The 21,712-nt window shown below is 36.8% G+C and overlaps 1 protein-coding gene and 1 non-coding gene across 2 annotated transcripts in view; one reads left to right on the top strand and one right to left on the bottom strand.

Moving 5' to 3' along the window:
- Nucleotides 1–21,712, bottom strand: part of RSBN1L (round spermatid basic protein 1 like) — a 72,915-nt gene that overhangs the window by 30,997 nt on the left and 20,206 nt on the right. Inside the window, exon 3 of the mRNA XM_077746927.1 lies at nucleotides 6,891–7,007. Coding sequence (XP_077603053.1) covers nucleotides 6,891–7,007 — 117 coding nt within the window. The remainder of the gene's footprint in view (nucleotides 1–6,890; nucleotides 7,008–21,712) is intronic.
- Nucleotides 18,056–18,167, top strand: LOC144217436 (U6 spliceosomal RNA). Its single transcript, XR_013330910.1, has one exon. It is a non-coding gene; the product is annotated as a U6 spliceosomal RNA (small nuclear RNA).

Raw genomic sequence — 21,712 nt, 5'->3', positions numbered from 1 at the left:
TACTCCATTATTAATTTTTGGTTTAAAAGCCTCATGACTGTCTCTCATCCTGAATGCTGGAGTCATAATAATCTCTCTATAAAGTTTATATATTGTTGGATCATACTCATCCTTTAAGTAAACTGCTTTCAAAGGTTCTCAATGCCTACCAAATAAAATATAACCTATTCAGGGGCGCCTGGGTGGCTTAGTCGGTTAAGCGTCCGACTTTCGCTTAGGTCATGATCTCGCGGTTCGTGGGTTCGAGCCCCGCATTGGGCTCTGTGCTGACTGCCAGCTCGGAGCCTGGAGCCTATTTCAGAGTCTGTATCTCCCTCTCTCTCTGACCCTCCCCTGCTCATGCTGTCTCTCTCTCTCTAGCTCCTAGAAATAAATAAAAATATTTAAAAAAAATAAAATAAAATATAACCTCTTCAGTACGGAATTCAAAGACAATGCTCTCAGGGCGAATGGATGGCTCAGAAGGTTAAACGTCAGACTCCTGGTTTCAACTCAGGTAATGATCTCTCTCTCAGTTTGTGAGATCAAGCCCTGCATTGGGCTTTTTGCTGAGAGCAAGAAGCCTGCTTGGGATTCTCTCTCCTTCTCTCTGCCCCTTCCCTGCTTGCTTGCAAGTATGTACTACATCTCAAAATTTAAAAAAACATTTTTTAATTTAAAAAAAAGACAATGCTCTCAAGTACTTTATTCTCTAGTCAATCTGCACCACTTACAATTTCTTAAAAAACACTTACGCCGGTGTTATTTTTCTACTACTTGCTAAGACATTTCCTCTTCTGAAAACAACCCTTGTCCTACCCAGCACTCCTGACTTCTTTCTTACCATTCTTTAAAGACAACTCATGTCATTTCCTTCATTTTGCTTTCCCTCACCTCTAGTTGGAACTGTAATCACTTCATTCTAAATTCATACAGGGGCACCTGGGTGGCTCAGGAGCCTGGTTAGGTGTCCGACTCTTGGTTTCAGCCAAGGTCATGATCTTATGGCTTGTGAGTTCAAGACCCACATTAGGGTTCTGTGCAGACAGTGTGGAGCCTGCTTGGGATTCTCTCTCTCTGCCTCTCCTCAGCTCTCTCTCAAAATAAATAAATAAAAACTTTAAAATAAACAAATAAAAAAAATTTAAAATAAATAAATTCACATAAAGTCATTTTTTCATTCATAGGATACCTGTACATCACATGTCCTTCCACATACTATATGAGTAAAACAAATAACTTTTATATGAATTCAAAGTGAAGTGATACTTTTCCCCCCAGTAATTGTATTCCTCATGACATTTAATACATTGCTACAGACAAACATTTAGTAAATCTATAAATAAAGAGATTTCTCTCACCAACAAGCTAACTGAGGTTTGTGGGTTTTCTCCTTGTCCCTCTTTCAGCCAAAGTTTTCCACAATATAAATAGCACTAAATCCTAATCTTGGAAACAACAAGCATAAAAATTCTCTTAAGTCGATAGCAATTCTAAAAAAGGGAAGTTTAATGTTAACTTCTAAAAACTCATCACTTCTAAAAATTCATAAATACACAATGAAGGCCTACTTGGTATAATTGTGTAAAGCAAAAATAAAAATCTTTCAACATTACTGATTACATAAGTTTGTAAAGGCAGAAAATGCAAAGTGTTAATTCTCTAAAGTTTACATGTATGTAAGTAAATATATTAAATTCATACTTGCTACCTAGGAATGAACTACCAAAACATTAGATTCAAGTTAACATTTTAAGAACAAAATTAATAATGAAAAAAATTTAAACAGGGAGTTAAGTATGAAAAATAAATGAGGTTTATATATGTAAGCAAAATCCAAATGCGTCAAAGAAAAATGATAGCAGTGAATTAAAAAAATAGAACTAAAGGGGCGCCTGAGTGGTTTCAGTCAGCTAAGTGTCTGACTCCTGCTCTCAGTTCATGTTTTGATATCAGGGTCCTGAGTTCAAGCCCCCAGTTGGGCTCCACACTGGCATGGAACCCACTTAAAAAAAAAAAAAAAGTAAATAAATAAAAACAGAACTTAGTATATGCTGCTGAAGTGAGCACCAAAAACAGAACTTACAGTTTAAAATGCCTAAGTACAATAACTAAATGGAAAATATGTGTAAAACTGTAGAAATTAAATGGGTTGCCAAAATAATTTCATTTGAATGAAAATAAAAGCTTCACATCCTATTACATTTATACCTGACACATGTTTAAAAAGTAAAATAGAAAATACCCAGCCATTAGAATACATGTTACTTTGAAATAAATTAGACACAACAGTCTATTTTCTATTCACAAGGATGGATGAAAATAGTAACAGTATTAAATAGTCAGAAACTGAAAAATGTCAAATAATAAGAAATCAGTTAAGAGAGTCTCATAATGAGCATCAAGGAATTAAATTCCCAAGACTAAGTACTCTGTAATTAAATACTAAAGCGAGCACAGTATGCACAAGAGAGTTAACATAACATGGCTGAGACTGCTTGTCTTAGAAAGGCCTGCTTACAGAGGCGGCCCTGGGTTGGTATCTGAGAAACTTGTACTTTGAGAATGTTCTCACAATTCCTTGGTAAGAGTGGCTCACTGTACCTTAACTTTTTGTGTAAGCAATATGGTTTATGTTGACACCGTTTTCCTTTTGGGAGCCTGGAATTGTGGTACATGCTAGACAAAAGGTGTCTATGTAACCAACCCCCAATAAAAACCCTGGGCATTGAGTCTCTAAAGAGTTTTCTGAATAGAGAACATTTCACATGTGTTATCACAATTCATTGCTGAAAGAATTAAGTGTTTCCTATGTGATTCCACTTGGAGAGGACTCTTGGAAGCTTCTGCCTGATTTCCTCCAGATTTTACCCCATGTGCCTTTTCTCTCTACTGATTTTACTTTGTATCCTCCACTACGGTAAATCATCTCTGTGTTAGAGTCCTATGAGTCCTCTTAGCAAATCATCAAACCTGGGGGTAGTGTTGGGGACCTCTGATGGACATAAGGTAACATGCATTCTTTACAAACTAAGGCACTAGCAATCACTAGATAGATTTTTACATTCACTAGATAGATTTTTAAGGTTTTATATAATCTGTCATTAATTTCCTGTGTTAGAAAACCATGTGAAACGCAGTAGACATATAGCATATGAAAATCTTTAAATACCTTAAGATAATTAGACCATTTTGATTAACAGTGCTCTTCTCTTACACAAAAAGCATTTAAAGTAATATTTCTCTAAATCCTATGATTCTTCACATCAGACCTATGTTTTTTTTTTAAAGGATCATGATAGGTAGCCATAACAGAAAGAGGGGTTGTCAGTAATCTGGACCCTCAGAAAGTATACAAAATAGGGTTGATAGGGGACCTTCCCTCCACAGATACATAGATCCATGAACACACTGGCCCCCAGACACACACACATACACAGAGCACCACACACAGACATATGCAAAGAGAGCCAAAGAGAGATTCAGTCACAAAGAGAGGGGGGCGCGCGCGCGCACACACACACACACACACACACACACAGCCAGAGAGGAAAGAGACCCTTACTTAAATACAGAAATAAACACATACCGAAAGAGAGACAAAAACAGAGTGTACTGTTAATGACTAATTAAATAAACAAACAAACAAAAAAAGAATCACAAACCTACTGGCATTAATTTCCACCACTAACCTTAGTATTTTAGTGTTAATAAAAGAAAAAATAGGGGCTGTCAGAAAAATTGGATCTGATTTCATACCCAATATGGGAATTAACATTTATATATAACTTATTATCATACATAGAAAAAAGTAGTAATTATTTTTTTTTAATTTTTTTTAATATTTTATTCATTTCTGAGAGAGAGAGAGAGAGAGAGAGAGACAGAGACAGAGACAGCGTGAGCAGGGGAGGGTCAGAGAGGGAGGGAGATAGAGAATCTGAAGCAGGCTCCAGGCTCTGAGCTAGCCGTCAGCACAGAGCCCAACACGGGGCTCGAACCCACGAACCGTGAGATAATGACCTGAGCCAAAGTCGGATGCTTAACCGACTGAGCCACCCAGGCGTCCCAATAATTAGCTATTTTCAACCTCTGGGTCTTTGGGGAATGACTTTGCTTGTTTTGCATGGCAATATTTTCATTCTTCCTGACATGAATTACCTACCTGTGACCTTTGGTATACTAGCAATAATCTTGGATATTGACTTCTTTTAACCCTGATTCCCCCTGCTCACCAGCAAAGTTCTTTTATGTGCTATAATGATAAAACTCAGTCTCAAAAATACTGTAATTATAACACCTCTGTTATTACAACTTTTCACAACATAAAAATGGCTGAAACATATTAAGTATGCTCAGAAAAAGTAGGTGGTAGACGTTAAATATAAAAGGATAAACTAAATAGGCTTATTTGTTCCTTTAAACTATTTCTCATAAAGCAAGGTCCTATTTTGTCAGTGAAAAACATTTACAGGAGCTATGCATTAATAAAAACTTTTTAGCATGTATATAATTATGTATTTATATACACAGTCTAGTCATAGTCAATCTGATGCAGTTTTTAATGAAAACCTGGAGGAAATGAGGCTGGTGCAGAGTAAGGGTTAGCATCTATTTTAGATGTTCAAACGCTGTCATTAATCAATGCCTGTGGGTGCCATAGCTTGTAACATCAGCATTATCAGGAGAAAATTATAAAGAGAGAAGAAAGGTTGAAAGAAAAAAGGGCACAAAGGGCACACAGTAGTAAATATCAGCATAATGCCTCCACCAAATTTATTCTGTTGCTCCAGGACACCAACAACAGAGTGCCTCTCCTTGATCAGAGACTAGCAGGGCAAATTGCTTTTACTGGGTAATAAGAATAGTGAACCTTTACTTGGTGCTTACAATGGGACAGGCACTATTTCTAAAATGAATCATGTTTTATTCATCTAATTATCTATATTTTACCTAGAGAGGAGATAATTTTGTTGTTGTTGGTTTTCAATCACAAGAGTTAATCTTTCATACATGTTTACAAAAAAGATTTACATCCACTTATTAAATTATCTGCGGGCCAGACACCAGGATTGGCACTTTCACCATACTTTACCTGATTTAATCTTCACAACCCTGTAAGGCAGTAATTAGATTATTATTTCTTCATTCTATAATAAAAGCATTTTCCCATGGTCATCTCAGAGGTCACTAAAACTCATTTCTAAAACTATTTATCTCATTTTTCCCCTTTATCATTTCTAGGTTTTCAGTTTAGTTCAGTTCAAAATATCTTCTAAATTTTCATGTACTTCAAAGTCAAGGTTACTACTGCATTTTACTGAAAAATCTCCATTTTCTTAGGCTATTTTAAATTTTATTTGCATATGTAATCTCTCGATTCACATATTTCATATTAATGGTATGTAAGGAATCTAATATTTAACCAAGTGACAGGAATTGCATCACTGTGCATTCCACTGGATAAGAAAATGACTATCTGACTAAATCAGTAAAAAATGACTATTTGACTAAACCAACAGGATAAAGTTAAGTAAATGCTTCAAGCATTAATCATTAGCACTAGAGTGGTCAGATTTGAGTCCTGCCTCAAAAGCCTGCAATCTAATTAGACAACACAGCTAACACACTGTCAAAAGAGAGAATAAAAGGACCATGAGCATTAACTAAGTAACTATCAACTTAAGCTTTGACCTGTTTCTTCCATGGTCGAAAGAATTTTATTAAAAATAAAGTTCTGAAAAGTAGAAACTAGCCTAAGAACATCTGGAAACATAACAAAGAATGAAATGAAAATACAGAATCTAATATTCTGTTTATCTTAAATAATATAAATTAAGCAGTTATTTCATTACACATACAGTGCTATAGCCTTTTCTTCCTAATATATATAATGGTTTATTAACACGAGTTCAACATCAAATTAATCAAAGTCAATGTGTTCTGATCCGCAAATTCTTGACTTAATAGGGGCAGCAAATGAATCTGTTATCCGTCTAGCAACCAAACTGCCATTGATTCTTCTTATCTTGCTCTCTGAGTAAATTTAAAACTGTCCTTTCTTCTCTTCTACCACATATTCCCTAAAAAAGATTTATTGATAGGGTTTGCATTATTACCCGACCACCCAGCCCCATGTATAAACAGCAACTGAAAACAAATGTAAAAGAGAAAAAGCGGAAACAAGAGGATAATCTTTAGGTATGCAAGCAGCACACAATGAAACAGTACACCTTCTAATTCATCTCAGAGTAGAATGAGCCCTGTGTGATACCAGACTTTCAGATGGTGGTTACTGTCAAATATTTTTAAGATCTCTTCTACCATCCATTCCTCTTGTACTAAAATTGCCTTAGCTTTTTAGATGATCTAACTATGGGTAAAGTCTAGTAACGGAAACACAAAATTAGATAAGCTATATTTAGGGAACCTAATAGTTTAATGAAGCCCAACCTTTACTACTTTTTCATAACACACTAAAGAAATATACTACTAACAGGGCACCTGGGTGGCTCAGGTGGTTAAGCACCCGACTTCGGCTCAGGTCATGATCTCACGTTTCGTGGGTTAGAGCCCCGCGTCGGGCTCTGTGCTGACAGCTAGCTCAGAGCCTGGAGCCTGTTTCGGATTCTGTGTCTCCCTCTCTCTGACCCTCCACTGCTCACGCTGTCTTTCTCTCTCAGAAATAAGTAAATAAATAAATAAACATTAAAAAAAATATATATATATACACTACTAACAACATTACTATACAGATTAGAACTATTATTACAATAACTTTCCATATTAATATCTTAACATTGAAGTTTGTTCTCACCAAAATTCAGAGACAAACATTTCTTATTTAAATGACTAAGTCTGTAAGTACACTGAACAATATAATATAGTACATCTAAAATCACTAAACTTACTTTTCAGCAAAATCTTTACTTCTCCATTTTCTTTCTTGATCTCATTCATTACTTTATGCTTCTTTTTCTCTCTCTCTTTTTCTTTATCTCTCTCTTTAATTTTGTCTTTGATTTTATCTGAAAGACAAAGGAAATATTTAAAATCATTTTATAATTTTTCCCCATGAACCATAGTGCAATTTCTAGAGTTATAATACACCATGAAAAATCAGAATTTAAAACAAACAGACCTTTTGTTCGTCCTCTCAGTTTTGGGGGAAATAGATTTCCAAATTTCCTGTCATTCATTAACATGGAACACATAATATACACATCACACTAGGTCAAAATTTATCATTATAAAGATTTCTAAAGATTCTAAAGAAAAATCTTCATTCTAAAGACTATTCTTCATGTAATTCATGTCAACCACAATATTAGACTAACTTCAAATCACTTAAAATAATTGACTAATTGAAATAGTAAACTACAATGGAAAAAGTGTTAGCTTTGAAGATATGAAGATATATCTGGATTAATACCAAAACAATGAAAAAATAATCAGCCACAGTTTCTTAACCTATAAAATGATGGTTATCTTTCTCACAGGTTACTATAAGGATCAAATAATAAAATTTATAAAATGACTACCCAGAGCCTGGTATATATAAGACTAGGTGTCAATTCCCTTACCCTTGCATCTTTCAAAAAGGATATGACTGATCTGGCTAGCTGGTGAGATTAGGATATTAAAATAAAAGGTAAAACGGGGCGCCTGGGTGGCTTAGTCGGTTAAGCGTCCGACTTTCGCTTAGGTCATGATCTCGTGGTTCGTGGGTTCGAGCCCCGTGTCGGGCTCTGTGCTGACTGCCAGCTCAGAGCCTGGAGCCTGTTTCAGAGTCTGTATCTCCCTCTCTCTCTGACCCTCCCCTGCTCACGCTCTCTCTCTCTCTCCTAGAAATAAATAAAATATGAAAAAAAAAATAAAAATAAAAGGTACAGGGGCGCCTGGGTGGCTTAATCAGCTGAACATCCAACTTTGGCTTAGGTCTTAATCTTGTAGTTCGTGGGCCCTGCGTCAGGTTCTGTGCTGACAGCTCAGAGCCTGGCGCCTGCTTTGGATTCTGCGTCTCCCTCTCTTTCAATCCCTCCCCCACTCACACTCTATCTCCCTGCCTCTCAAAAATAAATTAAAAAAAATTTTTTTAATAAAAGGTATAAGAATCCCTAGGAATCGTTGCTCTACATTCTAAAAATTTGAGTTTATAAGACGTATCGTCCTATTCTTGTTCAATCAAGCTCCTATGCCTCCAGCAAGAGAAGATAGAGAATTTTAAAATAATGAGTCTTTGCTCTCAAAAAGTTTCTCATTGATTACGAAGTCATGACTGAAGCACATAAACACTATAAAATATCTTCAAACATAACAGAGATTATATAGTGTGTATATACATAATGCAGAATTTCTTAAAATCCCCCTTACTTTCCTTTATAAATACTACCCTGAGGCTGTAACCTCTTCATGATTAGATTATCATCTATATCAGTACTGCCCAGTAGAAATATAATGCTTACCTGATATGTAAATTTGAATTTTCTAGTAGTCACATTAGAAACAAAAACTAACAGGTGAAACTAATTTTCATAATATGTTTTAGTTAGCTAAAGAATGTAAAACATTGTCATCTCAAAATGAAACAATATTAACAGGGGTGCCTGGGTGGCTCAGTCAGTTGAGCATCCTACTTTGGTTCAGGTCATGATCTCACGGCTTGTGGGTTCGAGCCGCGCGTCGGGCTCTGCGCTTACAGCTAGCTCAGAGCCTGGAGCCTGTTTCAGATTCTGTGTCTCCCTCTCTCTCTGACCCTCCCCTGCTCACGCTGTCTCTCTCTCTCTCAGAAATAAATAAAACATTAAAAATTGAAAAAAAAGAAACAATATTAACAAATTACTGAGACATTTTATATTCTTTTTTCTTTTCACATTAAGACTTCAAAATCCAGTGTATATTTTATACTTAACATCACATCTCTATTCAGAGTGTTCAACAACCACATGAGTGACCTAGTGACTACCACACTGAACAACTCAGGTCTAGACCACTGACTTAACAAATACACATTGCTGAGTATAAGAAAAGGGTTAGGGAAATACAATGAGGAAGTAAAGTCCTCATCTGTTCACATATGACTTAAATTCTAGAAATACATTAAGATGTTTTCACACTTCAGATTAGTTTATAACTCTTAGTTTTCGATGTTAAAAGTCCTTGAGGGGGTGCCTGGTTGGTTCAGTTAATAAGTGTCCGGCTCAGGCTCAGGTCATGATCTCACAGCTTGTGAGTTAGCCCCACATCAGGCTCTGTGCTGACAGCTCAGAGCCTGGAGCCTGCTTCAGATTCTGTATCTCCCTCTCCCTCCCAGCTCACACTCTGTCTCTCTCTCTCTCTCTCAACAATAAATAAACAATAACACATATTTTTAAATAAATAAAGTCCTTGAGATCCTGTCATAAGCTGTCATCCAGCTACTAAGTATTTACTCCAAATAGCTGGAACTTAGACACATATATAAATTAATATTTTCTAAGTAAACATACATTTTAATGAGCTATTTAGTAACTTTTAAAAATCACAACTGAAGAAAATAATCATCTGTCTCTGCATGTATTTCCCCAATCATCTTTGTTAATTTTATTAACCTAAAAGTGTTATTTCAGTAACTACTTAACTTTTAAAAGTTTATTAAAGTGTAATATACATAGAGAAAAAAAACATGTAAGTATACAGCTCAATCTTCACAAAAATGAACAGCACCTCAGGACCCCTCTGTTTGCCCTTCTAGTCTTTATATAGTACTCCTAAGAGTAACCATGATCCTAATTTCTACCCACACAGATGGAGATAACTACAGAATTTTAATGGCATATATATATATATAAGAACTATGATATAATATAAACTTACCACAGTCACAAAATATGAATATTTTTCAGAATAAAATCAAACTAGCTTCTCAGGAAATAGTATTATAATATGGTTATGACCCAATTTTTTAGTAAACTTTATTTATATACTTATAAATATATTTATTTATAGACAGCATAGACTTTATTTTTTAGAGCAGTTTTAGGTTCTCAGCAAAACTGAACAGCAAGTATATACAGATTTTCCATATATAACTCCTGTCCCTATATACATCCCAATTTTTAAAAATTTAAAATATACACACAATCAAAAGACTGAAAGATAACAGTGCAAATTATTAAAAGCCATTATTTTTGGCGGCACTTGAGTGGTTCAGTGGGTTGAGTCTTGGTTTTCAGCTCAGGTCACGATCAGGTGGGTGAGTTTGAGCCCCGCCCCCTGCTCTGCGCCAATGAAAGTGTGTGACCCTGCTTAGGATTCCCTCTTGTGCGCATGCAGGCGCACACACTCTCTACCAAAATAAATAAACTTAAAAAAATTTTCTAAGCCATTATTTTAATTTTTCTTCAGTTTATTTATTTGGGGGGGGCGAGAGAGAGAGAGAGAGAGAGAGAGAGAGAGAGAGAAAGAGACTGAGACCATGAGCAGGGAAGGGGCAGAGAGAGAGAATCCCATGCAGACTCCCGCTGTCAGCACAAAGCTAGATGTAGGGCTGGAACCCACGAACCATGAGATCATGACCTGAGCTCAAACCAAGAGCTGGACGCTTAACCAAGTGAGCCACCCAGGCACCCCTAAGCCATTATTTTTTTTAAAGAAAATTCTAGGCCCAACGTGGGACTCTAATTCATGACCCCCAAATAAAGAGCTGCATGCTCTACCAACTGAGCCAGCCAGGTACTCTCAAAAGCCATTATTTTTAAGTAGCAAAAAGTTTCAAAGTTTCTGTAATAGGACCATTATTAGTTTCATAAAACAGAAAAATGGGCCTTAGAATATGCCTTCAGGTATGATACTAAATAGTTCCAATAAAGATAAATTGAAGGTGTGAAGTCATTACATGAAAAACAACTACAAACAATAACAATGGCACAGCCAAGGCAAGAAAAATGACTGACAACATAATTACAGTTACCTCCCACCCCACACCCAAAACCTTCTAAGGAAAGAAAGCAAACACAAATCATCCTATATATTCATAGTAGAAAAGCATTTTTGTGGAACAACTGCTATCCCAACCTACATACCTGTCTTCACCTGTCAACCTATCTTTCACCCTTCCTAAAATTCTTTGCTTCCTGTCAGGGCATATCCTTTTTCAAAATCTAACTTTAAATGCCTCCATTCAATGTTCTATAATTATGGTACAGATAACATAAGGTTGCTGAATACATGTTTACATGTTACAGGCAAACATGTTACAGCCACAAGAAAGTGGAAAGCCTACAAGTTCAGAAGACCTAGGTTCGTTTAAGTTCTACAACCTTGATAACAAATTTTCAGATCTCCCATTTTATCTGTAAATGGAATTTATATAAAGGTTAAACTGAAAATATACACAAAAGCACATTATAAAGATATAAGCCTTATGAATGCAAATATTACCTATGTATATCTGTCCATAACATTGAGCCATAATAAACATTTTTTGGCTGTAAGAATTCAGAACACCAATGTCAGTAAAATGTCAAGTCTGCTGCTACTATGTTACAATGCATTCACATTCATAAAAGCCACTTTTACATCTCATCATAAGGACAACAGCTTCCTGGCATCATGTTTAGTATTATACACTGTTCTTTAAAAAAAAAAAAAAAAAGTATCATTCTTAGTTTTTATTCATTTCTCTTCATGACCAAGAATTTGTATAGACCTTCATGGTCTAATCTAGGACTTGGAAAGAACTTCTAGCTAATTATTGGAACAAAAGTAAGAATTATTCTACCGTAACAACAAGAAATTATGTTTTAAAATGTCCAACTTAACATAAGGACTACAAGCTTCATTTAAAAATAAAAAGGGTGGCAAAAAGCAGAGGAAAAACAGATACAAACAGACCCATTGTAACAGTATGAACCCAGAGAAGCGAAAGAAATATAAGAATGGGGGAAAGAAGAAGGAATAAATGACTAAGTCATTATCAAACTAGAACAAACTAAATAACACAGTTGGAAAAATAAACATTTGCTAAAGACATACACTATACATAAAAGTTAAGATATAAAATTGATTAAAATAATTTCAAATAAAATATAAATGAGATTTTCAAAGATCTATTCAATTCATTGATTTAACAGTAAATTTCAGATTTAATGCACTCAATATACTTCTATTGAGCACTTGTGTGCAAGAGATAAAAATGAATAATAGTGCTATACTAAAGAGTCTTACCATCAACAATATCAGTTGATATTGGTTGATTTATACTGTCGGTACCACTATGGAAAACCAGTTTTAAAAAATAAAAAAAAAAAAAGACCAGTTCTTAAATAATAAAATCATTGTTTTCATCTGGTTATTATAAAATTTACTAGTCTCCACTGGTATTATAATCATTATAATAATATAGAATGAAAATGCACACACACATATACAAGTATTAGATGAATCAGTCCAGTTAAAAGAAAGTAGAACTTATAAAAAGCATTGTCAGAGTGTCTTTTTGAGAGATTTATAATACATCAACAATTCATTTATCTGGAATCTTCAGAATAATAAAGTCATAGTTCCTACATAACAGAAGACTGCCACTGTTTTTTAATCATTCTAATAATTTTCAAAAATGTATTATATACTTCTCTGCTTTCAAAATCTAAGAAATATAATTTAGTCTTTTCATTATGACAAAAATTTAAACTCATTATCATAGTCATATTGATGAACTCAAAAACAAATCAAAACAAAATTTACCTGTTCAAAACTAAAAAAATTGTATTTGAGTATCACTTACTTTTTTTTTATCTAAGCTGTCATTTATCATTCCACATACAAGAGGTGACAGCTATAACTTCGAGCTCATTCTTATCTGTTCTGTGCTAAAGAATTAGACCAAGTCCATCAATACTATACTGTATAAAACAGTAGGCAGGTTCTCTACCTCTAGCTGCTCTATAGCAAATTTCACACGGTATTCTTTCTAGTTATAAACTTATCTTTCTCCTTATAATCATTCCTCCCTGACCAGTATGTAGTTAATATTCCTTGAGAGTAGAAAAGGTTCTACCTCAATAAGCGCGCGCGCAAGCACGCGCGTGCGCACACACACACACATACACACACACACTCAGGAGTCTTAAAACAAGGGAAATTGTTTAAAGTTTATATAAGAAGTAGTTGGGCTTCTCAGTTTTCCCACCCTCACAGCAAATGGTCAAATAATCATTTAATCTCACTCCTTAAGGCAAATATCCACCTTTTGTTCTCAGGAGAAAATGAACAGGCTTTAAAACTCAGGTACCCCAGGCAAGGCAAAGGTGGAGCTAAAAACAAGCTAACTATATTCCTCTAAAATGCTTAAACTGAATTGAATGAAGAAATTCTTAAAAAGGAACTTTTAAAATTTAAAACATAGAGTGCCTGGGTGGCTCAGTCAGTTAAGTGTCTGAATCTTGACACTGGCTGAGGTTGTAATCTAGCGGTCATGGGATTGAGGCTCTGAGCATGGAGCTCTGTTTGGGATTCTCTTTCTCCCTCTCTCTCTGTCCCTCCCCACCTTGCTCTCTCTTTCTCTCAAAATCAAATAAAAATAAACATTAAATAAAACTTAATTTAAAAACACAATAGCAGGGGCGCCTGCATGGCTCAGTCTGTTAAGCATCCAACTGTGGCTCAGGTCATGATCTTGTAGTTTGTGGGTTCAAGCCCCACATTGGGCTCTGTGCTGACAGCTCAGAGCCTGACGCCTATTTCAGACTCTGTGTCTCCTTCTCTCTCTGCCCCTCCCCTGCTCACACTCTGTCTATGTCTCTCTCAAAAATAACATCGTGGGGCCTAGGTGGCTCAGTCAGTTAAACGGCCGACTTCAGCTCAGGTCATGGTATCGCGGTTCGTGAGTTCAAGCCCCACATCAGGCTCTGGGGTGACAGCTTGGAGCCTGGAGCCTGCTTCAGATTCTGTCTCCATCTCTGTGCCATCCTCTGCTTATGCTCTGTCTTCCTATCTCTCAAAAATAAATAAACGTTTAAAATTTTAAAAAAATAAATAAATACACATTACCACAAATTATTTTTAAAAATAAACATTAAAAAATTTTTTTAATAAAAAATAAAAACACAATAGCAAAGGGGCACCTGGATGGTTCAGTCAGTGGAACATATGACTCTTTGATCTCAGAGTTGGGAGTCTAAGCCCCATGTTGAGTGTAGAGATTACTTAAAGAAAAAAAATCTTAAAAAAATGTAATAGCAAAACTGAAAAGCTAAAAAAGTCAAAAGACAAAGTTGAGATAATCTTCTAGAAAGAGAGCAACAAGACAAAGTGAAAAGCAGCAGAAAATAAGGTAACCTAAAGGATCTATTCAGAAGATCCAATATCAAATTAACTGAAATTTCAGAAAAAGAAAATAGAATTTTACAGGGAAGGAAAATATCAAAATACATGAGAAATTTTCTCAGAAAAAATGAATCACCAAAATTAAGATTCCATCAAGGAATGAGCACAGAGGCTCAGTCGGAAGAACATGAGATTCTTGACCTCAGGGTCATGAGTTCGAGCCCCACACAGGGTGTAGAGATTAAATAAATTAAAAAAATAGTAATAAAGGGATGAGCACAAAGAATGGAATTCACAGTTACAGCCCTGTTCACCACATACATACCAAGCACATCATCATAAAATTGTATTTTCTTTTGTGTGTGTGTGTGTCTTTATTTTGAGAGACAGAGAGCGAGCAGGGAAGGGGTAGAGACAGGGAGACACAGAATCCAAAACAGGCTCCAGGCTCTGAGTTAGATGTCAGCACAGAGCCCGACACGGGACTCAAACCCACAGACTGTGAGATCATGACCTGAGCCGAAGTCGGACACTCAACTGACTGAGCCACCCAGGCACCCCCATAAAATTGTATTTTCAAGAGAAGATCCTAAAAGCCTCCTGAGGAATTAAAAAAACAAGACAAAACAAAATCAGACCCCATATAAAAGATCACATAACAGTGTAGATCTCTTCAACACAACAGTAGATACTAGAAAGCAATACAGCAAGTGCCTTCAGAATGCTGAATGAAAGTAACGTTTAACCTAGAATTATAGGATCGGCCAAACTATCAACCAAGTATGAGGGAAGACATGATCAGACAAGCAAAAATTCAAACATTTTTACCACATACACATCCGTTCTTGGGATACGCTTAAGTAAATTAAGGAGTAAACAAAGAAGGAAAATGGCATGAGACCAAGGAAACAGGACACCCAGCACAGAAGGGCACATAAGAAGATATCAGTATGAAAACTGTGTAGCTAGCTTGAAAGATAACCAGTTTAGGTTTAAGTACAGTAATAACAGCCCTGCAGAAACTATCTCCAAGAATAAAAGGGCACTGTCAGATTTTATTTTTTTTAATGTTTTATTTCTGAGAAAGAGAGATAGCATGAGCAGGGGAGGGTCAGAGAGAGAGGGAGACACAGAATCCGAAGCAGGCTCCAGGCTCTGAGCTGGCTGCCAGCACAGAGCCTGACACGGGGCTCAAACCCACAAACCGCGAGATCATGACCTGAGCCGAAGAAGTTGGATGCTTAACTGACTGAGCCACCCAGGCGCCCGGAAGGAACTGCCAGATTATCTCTTATCACAGAACAAAAAGAACAGGGCAGAAAATGAAGACGCCAATATATATAAATAGATCTACCTGGACTTACAATGGGATCTCACCCCAATAAAACCTTTCATTGTAAACTGAAAATATCACTGGGGTGTGTGGGTGGTTCAGTCAGTTAAGGGTCCAACTTTGACTCGGGTCACGATCTCACAATTTATGGGTTTGAGCCCCACGTGGGACTCTGTGCTGACAGCTCAGAGCCTGGAGCCTGCCTCAGATTCTGTGTCTGTCTCTCTCTCTCTGCCCCTGCCCTGCTTGTGCTCTGTCTCTCTCTCAAAAGTAATTAAACATTTAAAAAAAAAAAAAAGAAAGAAAAATATCATTAAGTCAGAAATGCATTTAATATACCTAACTTAACAAACATGCTTAGAACCCTGACATTAGCCTACAGGTGGACAAAATCACCCAACACAAAGCCTATTTTATAATAAAGTATTGGATATCTCAAGTAATTTATTGGATATTGTACTGAAAGTGAAAAAACAGAATGGCTGTATGGGGACAAAATGGTTGTAAGCCCGTGGGTTGTTAACCCTTGTGGTCCCATTGTTGCCTGGGAGTTCACTTCGCTGCTGCACCCAGCATCACGAGAGTATCCTACTCAAAATTCAAAAACACACTTTCTACTAAATTATATCACTTTTGCATTATCATCAAGTCAAAACACTGCAAGCCATTGTAAGTCAGGGACCATCTATATGAAAAGAGAGGGCCATTTTTAACTATTATGAAAACCCAGAAGGCCATACAGAAAAGGATCTCTGATTGGCATTAAACAGTATTTGCAAAGTCATAGTAAGCATGTGATTATTGTACTTTAATTAAGTTTTATAAGAATACTGGTTAGGAAAGATACTAAGTTATAAAAGTGCTAACTTATTAACCTTAACAAGAATATAGTATGTCTAAAACCAATCAGTCAAAAATTAAAAGGCATTATGAGCACTTTACTCAGAAATTTGAAGTTAAAAGATAAGAACTAAAAGTTAACAGCTGGGAGTAGGGATGGAGAATGCAAACACTTAGGGCCATTTCTCATTATGAACCTTTCAGCATTTAATTTTTTTAATTTTTAATTTTATTTTTTGAGAGACAGCACAAGTAGGGGATGGGGACGGAGGGAGGGAGGGGCAGAAAGAGAGAGAGAGAAAGAGAGAGAATCTTAAGCAGGCTCCACACCCACCCAGCACAGAGCCCAATGTGGGGCTCATCTCACAAACTGTGAGATCATGACCTCAGCGGAAAAGGATAGTTGAATGCTTAACCAACTAACTGAGCCACCCAAGCACCTCATTGGAATTTTTAGATTAAATTTTATTTTTTAAATTGACAGTCATGGCCTTCCTCTCAAAAACCTAACTTCCCATTCCAATCATGAGAGTTTTTCACAAAGATCCCCACTGAGGGGCATTTTTAACCAGTACTCCTGAAACTATCAAGATCATCAAAAGCAAGTAATGTCTGAGCAACTGTTATAGCCAAAAAGAGCCTAAATAGACATAATGACTACATGTAATGTGGTATCCAGGGTGGGATCCTTGAACAGAAAAAAGGACACTTTTGGGGGCACCTGGGTGGCTCAGCATATGACTCCTGATTTTGGCTCTGGTCATGATGTCACAATTAATGAGATGGAGCCCTGTGCCAGCTCTATGCTGACAGTACAGAGCCTGCTTGAGATTCTCTCTCTGCCCCTCGCCCACTCGTTCTCCCTCTCCCTCTCTCAAAAATAAACTAAAATAACTCTGTCTTTAACATTTATTTATTTTTGAGAGACAGAGAGACAGCACCAGTGGTGGGTGGAGGGGCAGAGAATCTGAAGCAGGCTCCAGGCTCAGAGCTGTCAAGGCAGGGCTCAGACCCATGAAATGCGAGATCATGACCTAAGCTGAAACCAAGAGTTGGACGCTTAACCAACTGAGCCACCCAAGTACTCCAATAAACTTTTTTAAAAAAAGGACACTGGGGGTAGGGGGTCAGGGGAGGCGCCTGGGTGGCTCAGTTGGTTAAGCGTCCAACTTCAGCTCAGGTCATAATCTCATGATTCATGGGTTCAAGCCCCGCATTGGGCTTTGTGCTGGCAGCTAGCTCAGAGCCTGGAGCCTGCTTCAGATTCTGTATCCCCCTCTCTCTCTGACCCTCCCCTGCTCACACTGTCTCCCTCTCAGAAATAAAACATTAAAAAAATTTTAAAAAAAAAAGGACACTAGGTAAAAACTAAGAAAACCTGAATAAAGCATGGACTTTTGTTAATAATGTATCAGTACTGGTTCATTAATTGTGAGAAATGTATCATACAAATATAAAATTTCAAGAAAAGTGAGAAAATTTCAAAAAAGAAAATTTTTCTGTAAACCTAAAACTATTCTAAAATTGAAAGCTTACCAAAATTTTTATTTATAAAAATTTATAAAGGCAAAACTTAATTATAAGAAAGAAATAACAGTGCTTGCTTGCGTCAGCAGCACACATACTAACAATGGAACGATGCAGAGAAGATTAGCATGGCCCCCCCGAGCAAGAATGACATGTAAATCATGAAGCAGTCCATATGTATGGGACAGATGGTGGCTGCACATGTGGTGAGCACAGCATATGTATAAACTGTCAAATCACTACTTTGTACACCTGAAGCCAAAGTGCCATTGTGTGTCACCACAATCAAATTCACAGACACACACAGGTAGTGTACATGAGGCTAATGTGACATTGTGTGTCAGCTATACATACATACACAACACAGACACACACAGCACGTGTATATAAATTTCACTGTACATAACGGACAGAGCTCCAAGACACACTGTTAAGTAAAAAGAGCAAGTTGCACAAAAATGCATATAGTATATTTAGGTTTTTGAAAATAGGCTACATATTCTTTTCTGGTGTGTACGTGTGTGTATATGTATTTACATATTATGTATGTAAATATATATGTAAATGCAAAAAAAAATCTGAAAGGAAGAACACAAAATACCTACCAGGGCTTACTCCTATGGAAGAAACAAAAGGAACTTATTAAAAAAATGTTTTTTAATTTATTTATTTACTTTGGGAAAGCGCGTGAGAGAGAGAGTATACATGCACACAGCGGGGGATGGGCAGAGAGGAGAGACAGAATCTCAAGCAGGCTCTGCACTGAGAGTGCGGGACTTGAACTCCTAATACTGGGCTTGAACTTTCATAGTGCAAGATCATGACCTGAGCTGAGATTAAGAGTCTGATGCTTAAACCAACTGAGCTACCCAGGTGCCCCGAAAGGAATTATTGATTTTTATTTTATGTACTTCTAAATTATTTGAAATTTCTACAACAGAAAGGGATTCATATTTACTACTTTATGTAATTAAGTTGTTAGCATACATCTCTTTCCTGAAAGAACGGATAATTGTGTTTAGCAAACTTTTTAAATTAGATTTAGAATTGGGGCACTTGGGTGGCTCAGTCAGTTAGGCATCCAACTTCGACTCAGGTCATGATCACACAGCCTGTGGGTTCGAGCCCTGCATCGGGCTCTGTGCTGACAGCTCAGAACCTGGAGCCTGCTCTGGATTCTGTGTCTCCCTCTCTCTTTGTCCCTTCCCTGCTCACACTCTGCCTTTCTCTCTCAAAAATAAATTACATTAAAAATTTTTTTTTAAAGATTTAGTATCACTTATGGTGTTTCAGAAGGAAAAAAAGAAAAAAACTTCAAACTAAAAGAGTGAATTAATATATAACTTAATACACAAACACACATGAAAATAATGTTACTTTTTCTAAAGTCCTCACTTCATTAAAATTGTTCAAGTGCATTTCTACTTCATTTAAATATATTCTCTTAAGTTTATGTCATAGTTAACAAAAAGAAGAAAAGGAGAAAATGATACAATTATACATCTATTCTGAATATGTATATATACATACACTATCTGTTAGATTTAATAGCTTTTAAGGAAAAGAGAAATCCCACAGTACACCATGTCTCATTAAACCAGAGAGTTTTGTATACAGAAGGATCTTCATAGAAGTTCATTAGATCTTTTTTATAAAGAGATGTCAGAGGGGTGCCTGGTTGGCTCAGTTAGTTAAGTAAACTCTTCATCTTAGGGTCTTGAGTTCAACTCTTCCCTTCGGCATGGAGCTTACATAAAAAAAAAATAATAATTAAAAACAAAAAATATAGGCATCTGTGTGGCTCAGGTGGTTAAGTGCCCGATTTCGGCTCAGGTCATGATCTCATGGTTTGGGAGTTTGAGCTCACCATCAGGCTCTGTGATGACAGAGTGTAGCCTAGAGTCTGCTTCAAGGTCTGCGTCTCCCTCTCTGTCTGTCCCTTCCCCACTCATGCTCTGTCTCTCTCTCTCAAAAATAAACAAGCATTAAAAAAATAAATAAAATAGGGGCACCTGGGTGGCTCAGTTGGTTAAGCGTCTGACTTTGGTTCAGTTTCATGATTTCATGGTCCCTGAGTTCAAGCCCCACAACAGGTTCTAGGCTGACAGCTCAGAGCCTGGAGCCTGCTCCAGAGTCTGTGGGTGTCTCTCTCTCTGCCCCTCCCTCACCTGCACTCTGTCTCTCTCTCTCTCAAAAAACATTTAAAAAATAATTAAATAAATAAAAATAAAAAATATAGAAGTATCATAAAATTCACACTGTTTTTTAAAAAAAAATTTTGTTTACTTATTTTTGAGAGACAGAGAGAGAGAGATACAGAGATAGAGCATGAGCAGAGGGGGAGGTGCAGAGAGAGGGAGACACCGAATCCAAAGCAGAGTCCAGGCTCTGAGCTGTCAGCACAGAGCCCGACGCCAGACTCGAACCCACAGACCACAAGATCATGACCTGAGCCAAAGTCAGACGCTTAACCGACTGAGCTACCCAGGAGCCCCCACACTACCTGTTCTTAAGGAGTGTAAGTGATAGAATTTCCTACTGAAGACTTCAGTTACAATACATTCTTGTACCACAAACCTCAAATAGGCTTCATGCTATGACAGTTCTTCCTGCTTTGGGTATGTGCCAAGATTCACACTATAATAATACAGTCTGTAAAATCAGTTGGTCTGAACAACAACACTGATCTCCCTAAACACCTTCCCCAAACAGGAGTAAGTATAGCTAGAAACACATCTGAGAACAAGCAGGAAACAGAAGAAAAAGAGAGAGAATACAGAATTTAAGGAGGGAAATAGAAGGGAAGGTAACATCACAAAAATGGAAAGAAAAAGGTAACGAATATAGTAAAATGAGAAGCAATGCCTTCTCAGCCTGTTTTTCTCAGTCCTCACTGCAAAAGACATTACTAACCTCTTCCTCAAAACCCTTCCCTAAGTCTCAGTGGTACTGCACTATCCTGTCTACTCAGTAACTCATGATCCTATCATCAAAACCTGCACATTCTCATTAGGTTCTACCTTAAGCATGCTTCTTTCTTCTTTTTTCATACTTGTCTAAAAATGCATTCCTATGATTCAAACTATAAATGTTAGATAAATGAATCCCAGACTAATAACTCAACTCAGCCTCTTGGCTAATCTCCACCACTTCATTTCCATAAGAAATATTTAACACCTGGCTCAGTGGGTTGAGCATTGGACTCTAAATTTCAGCTCAGGTCATGATCCCAGGGTCATATGATCAAGCCCCACATAGGGCTCCGTGCTAAGCACTGGGAGTGCTTGAAATAATCTCTCCCACTGCCCCTCTACGCTGCTCGCTCTCTCTCAAAATAAAAAAATAAAAAATATATTAAAAGAAAAAAAAGAAATATGTAACAACCTGGGGTGCCTGGCTGGCTCAGTCAGGAGAACGTGAAACTCTTGACCTCAGGGTTGAGTTAGATTGAGCTTCACATTGGATATAGAGATTACTTAAAAATGTTTTTAAATCTTTAAGGAAAAAAATATTTAACATAAAAATTACCATCTTTCTCATATAAATAAAGTTCAAGCTTTCCTTTTAATTCCCTGTTTATGTTAATGGTACAACATTTTCCAACATTCAAATTCAAAAAACTCTCAAAAACCTTTATAATACTTCCTTCTTCAGTTTTCCCCTAACATTAACATCACTTTCTCAGTTCGGTCTATTTTTCCACTGGACTATGTCCATCTTCCTTTC

The sequence above is a fragment of the Crocuta crocuta genome, unplaced genomic scaffold, assembly GCF_008692635.1.
Source record: "Crocuta crocuta isolate KB4526 unplaced genomic scaffold, BGI_CrCroc_1.0 scaffold396, whole genome shotgun sequence".
In the NCBI taxonomy this organism is placed as follows: Eukaryota; Metazoa; Chordata; class Mammalia; order Carnivora; family Hyaenidae; genus Crocuta; species Crocuta crocuta.
Note: the sequence above shows the minus strand (reverse complement) of the source record. Positions and strands in the feature narration are given on the sequence as shown.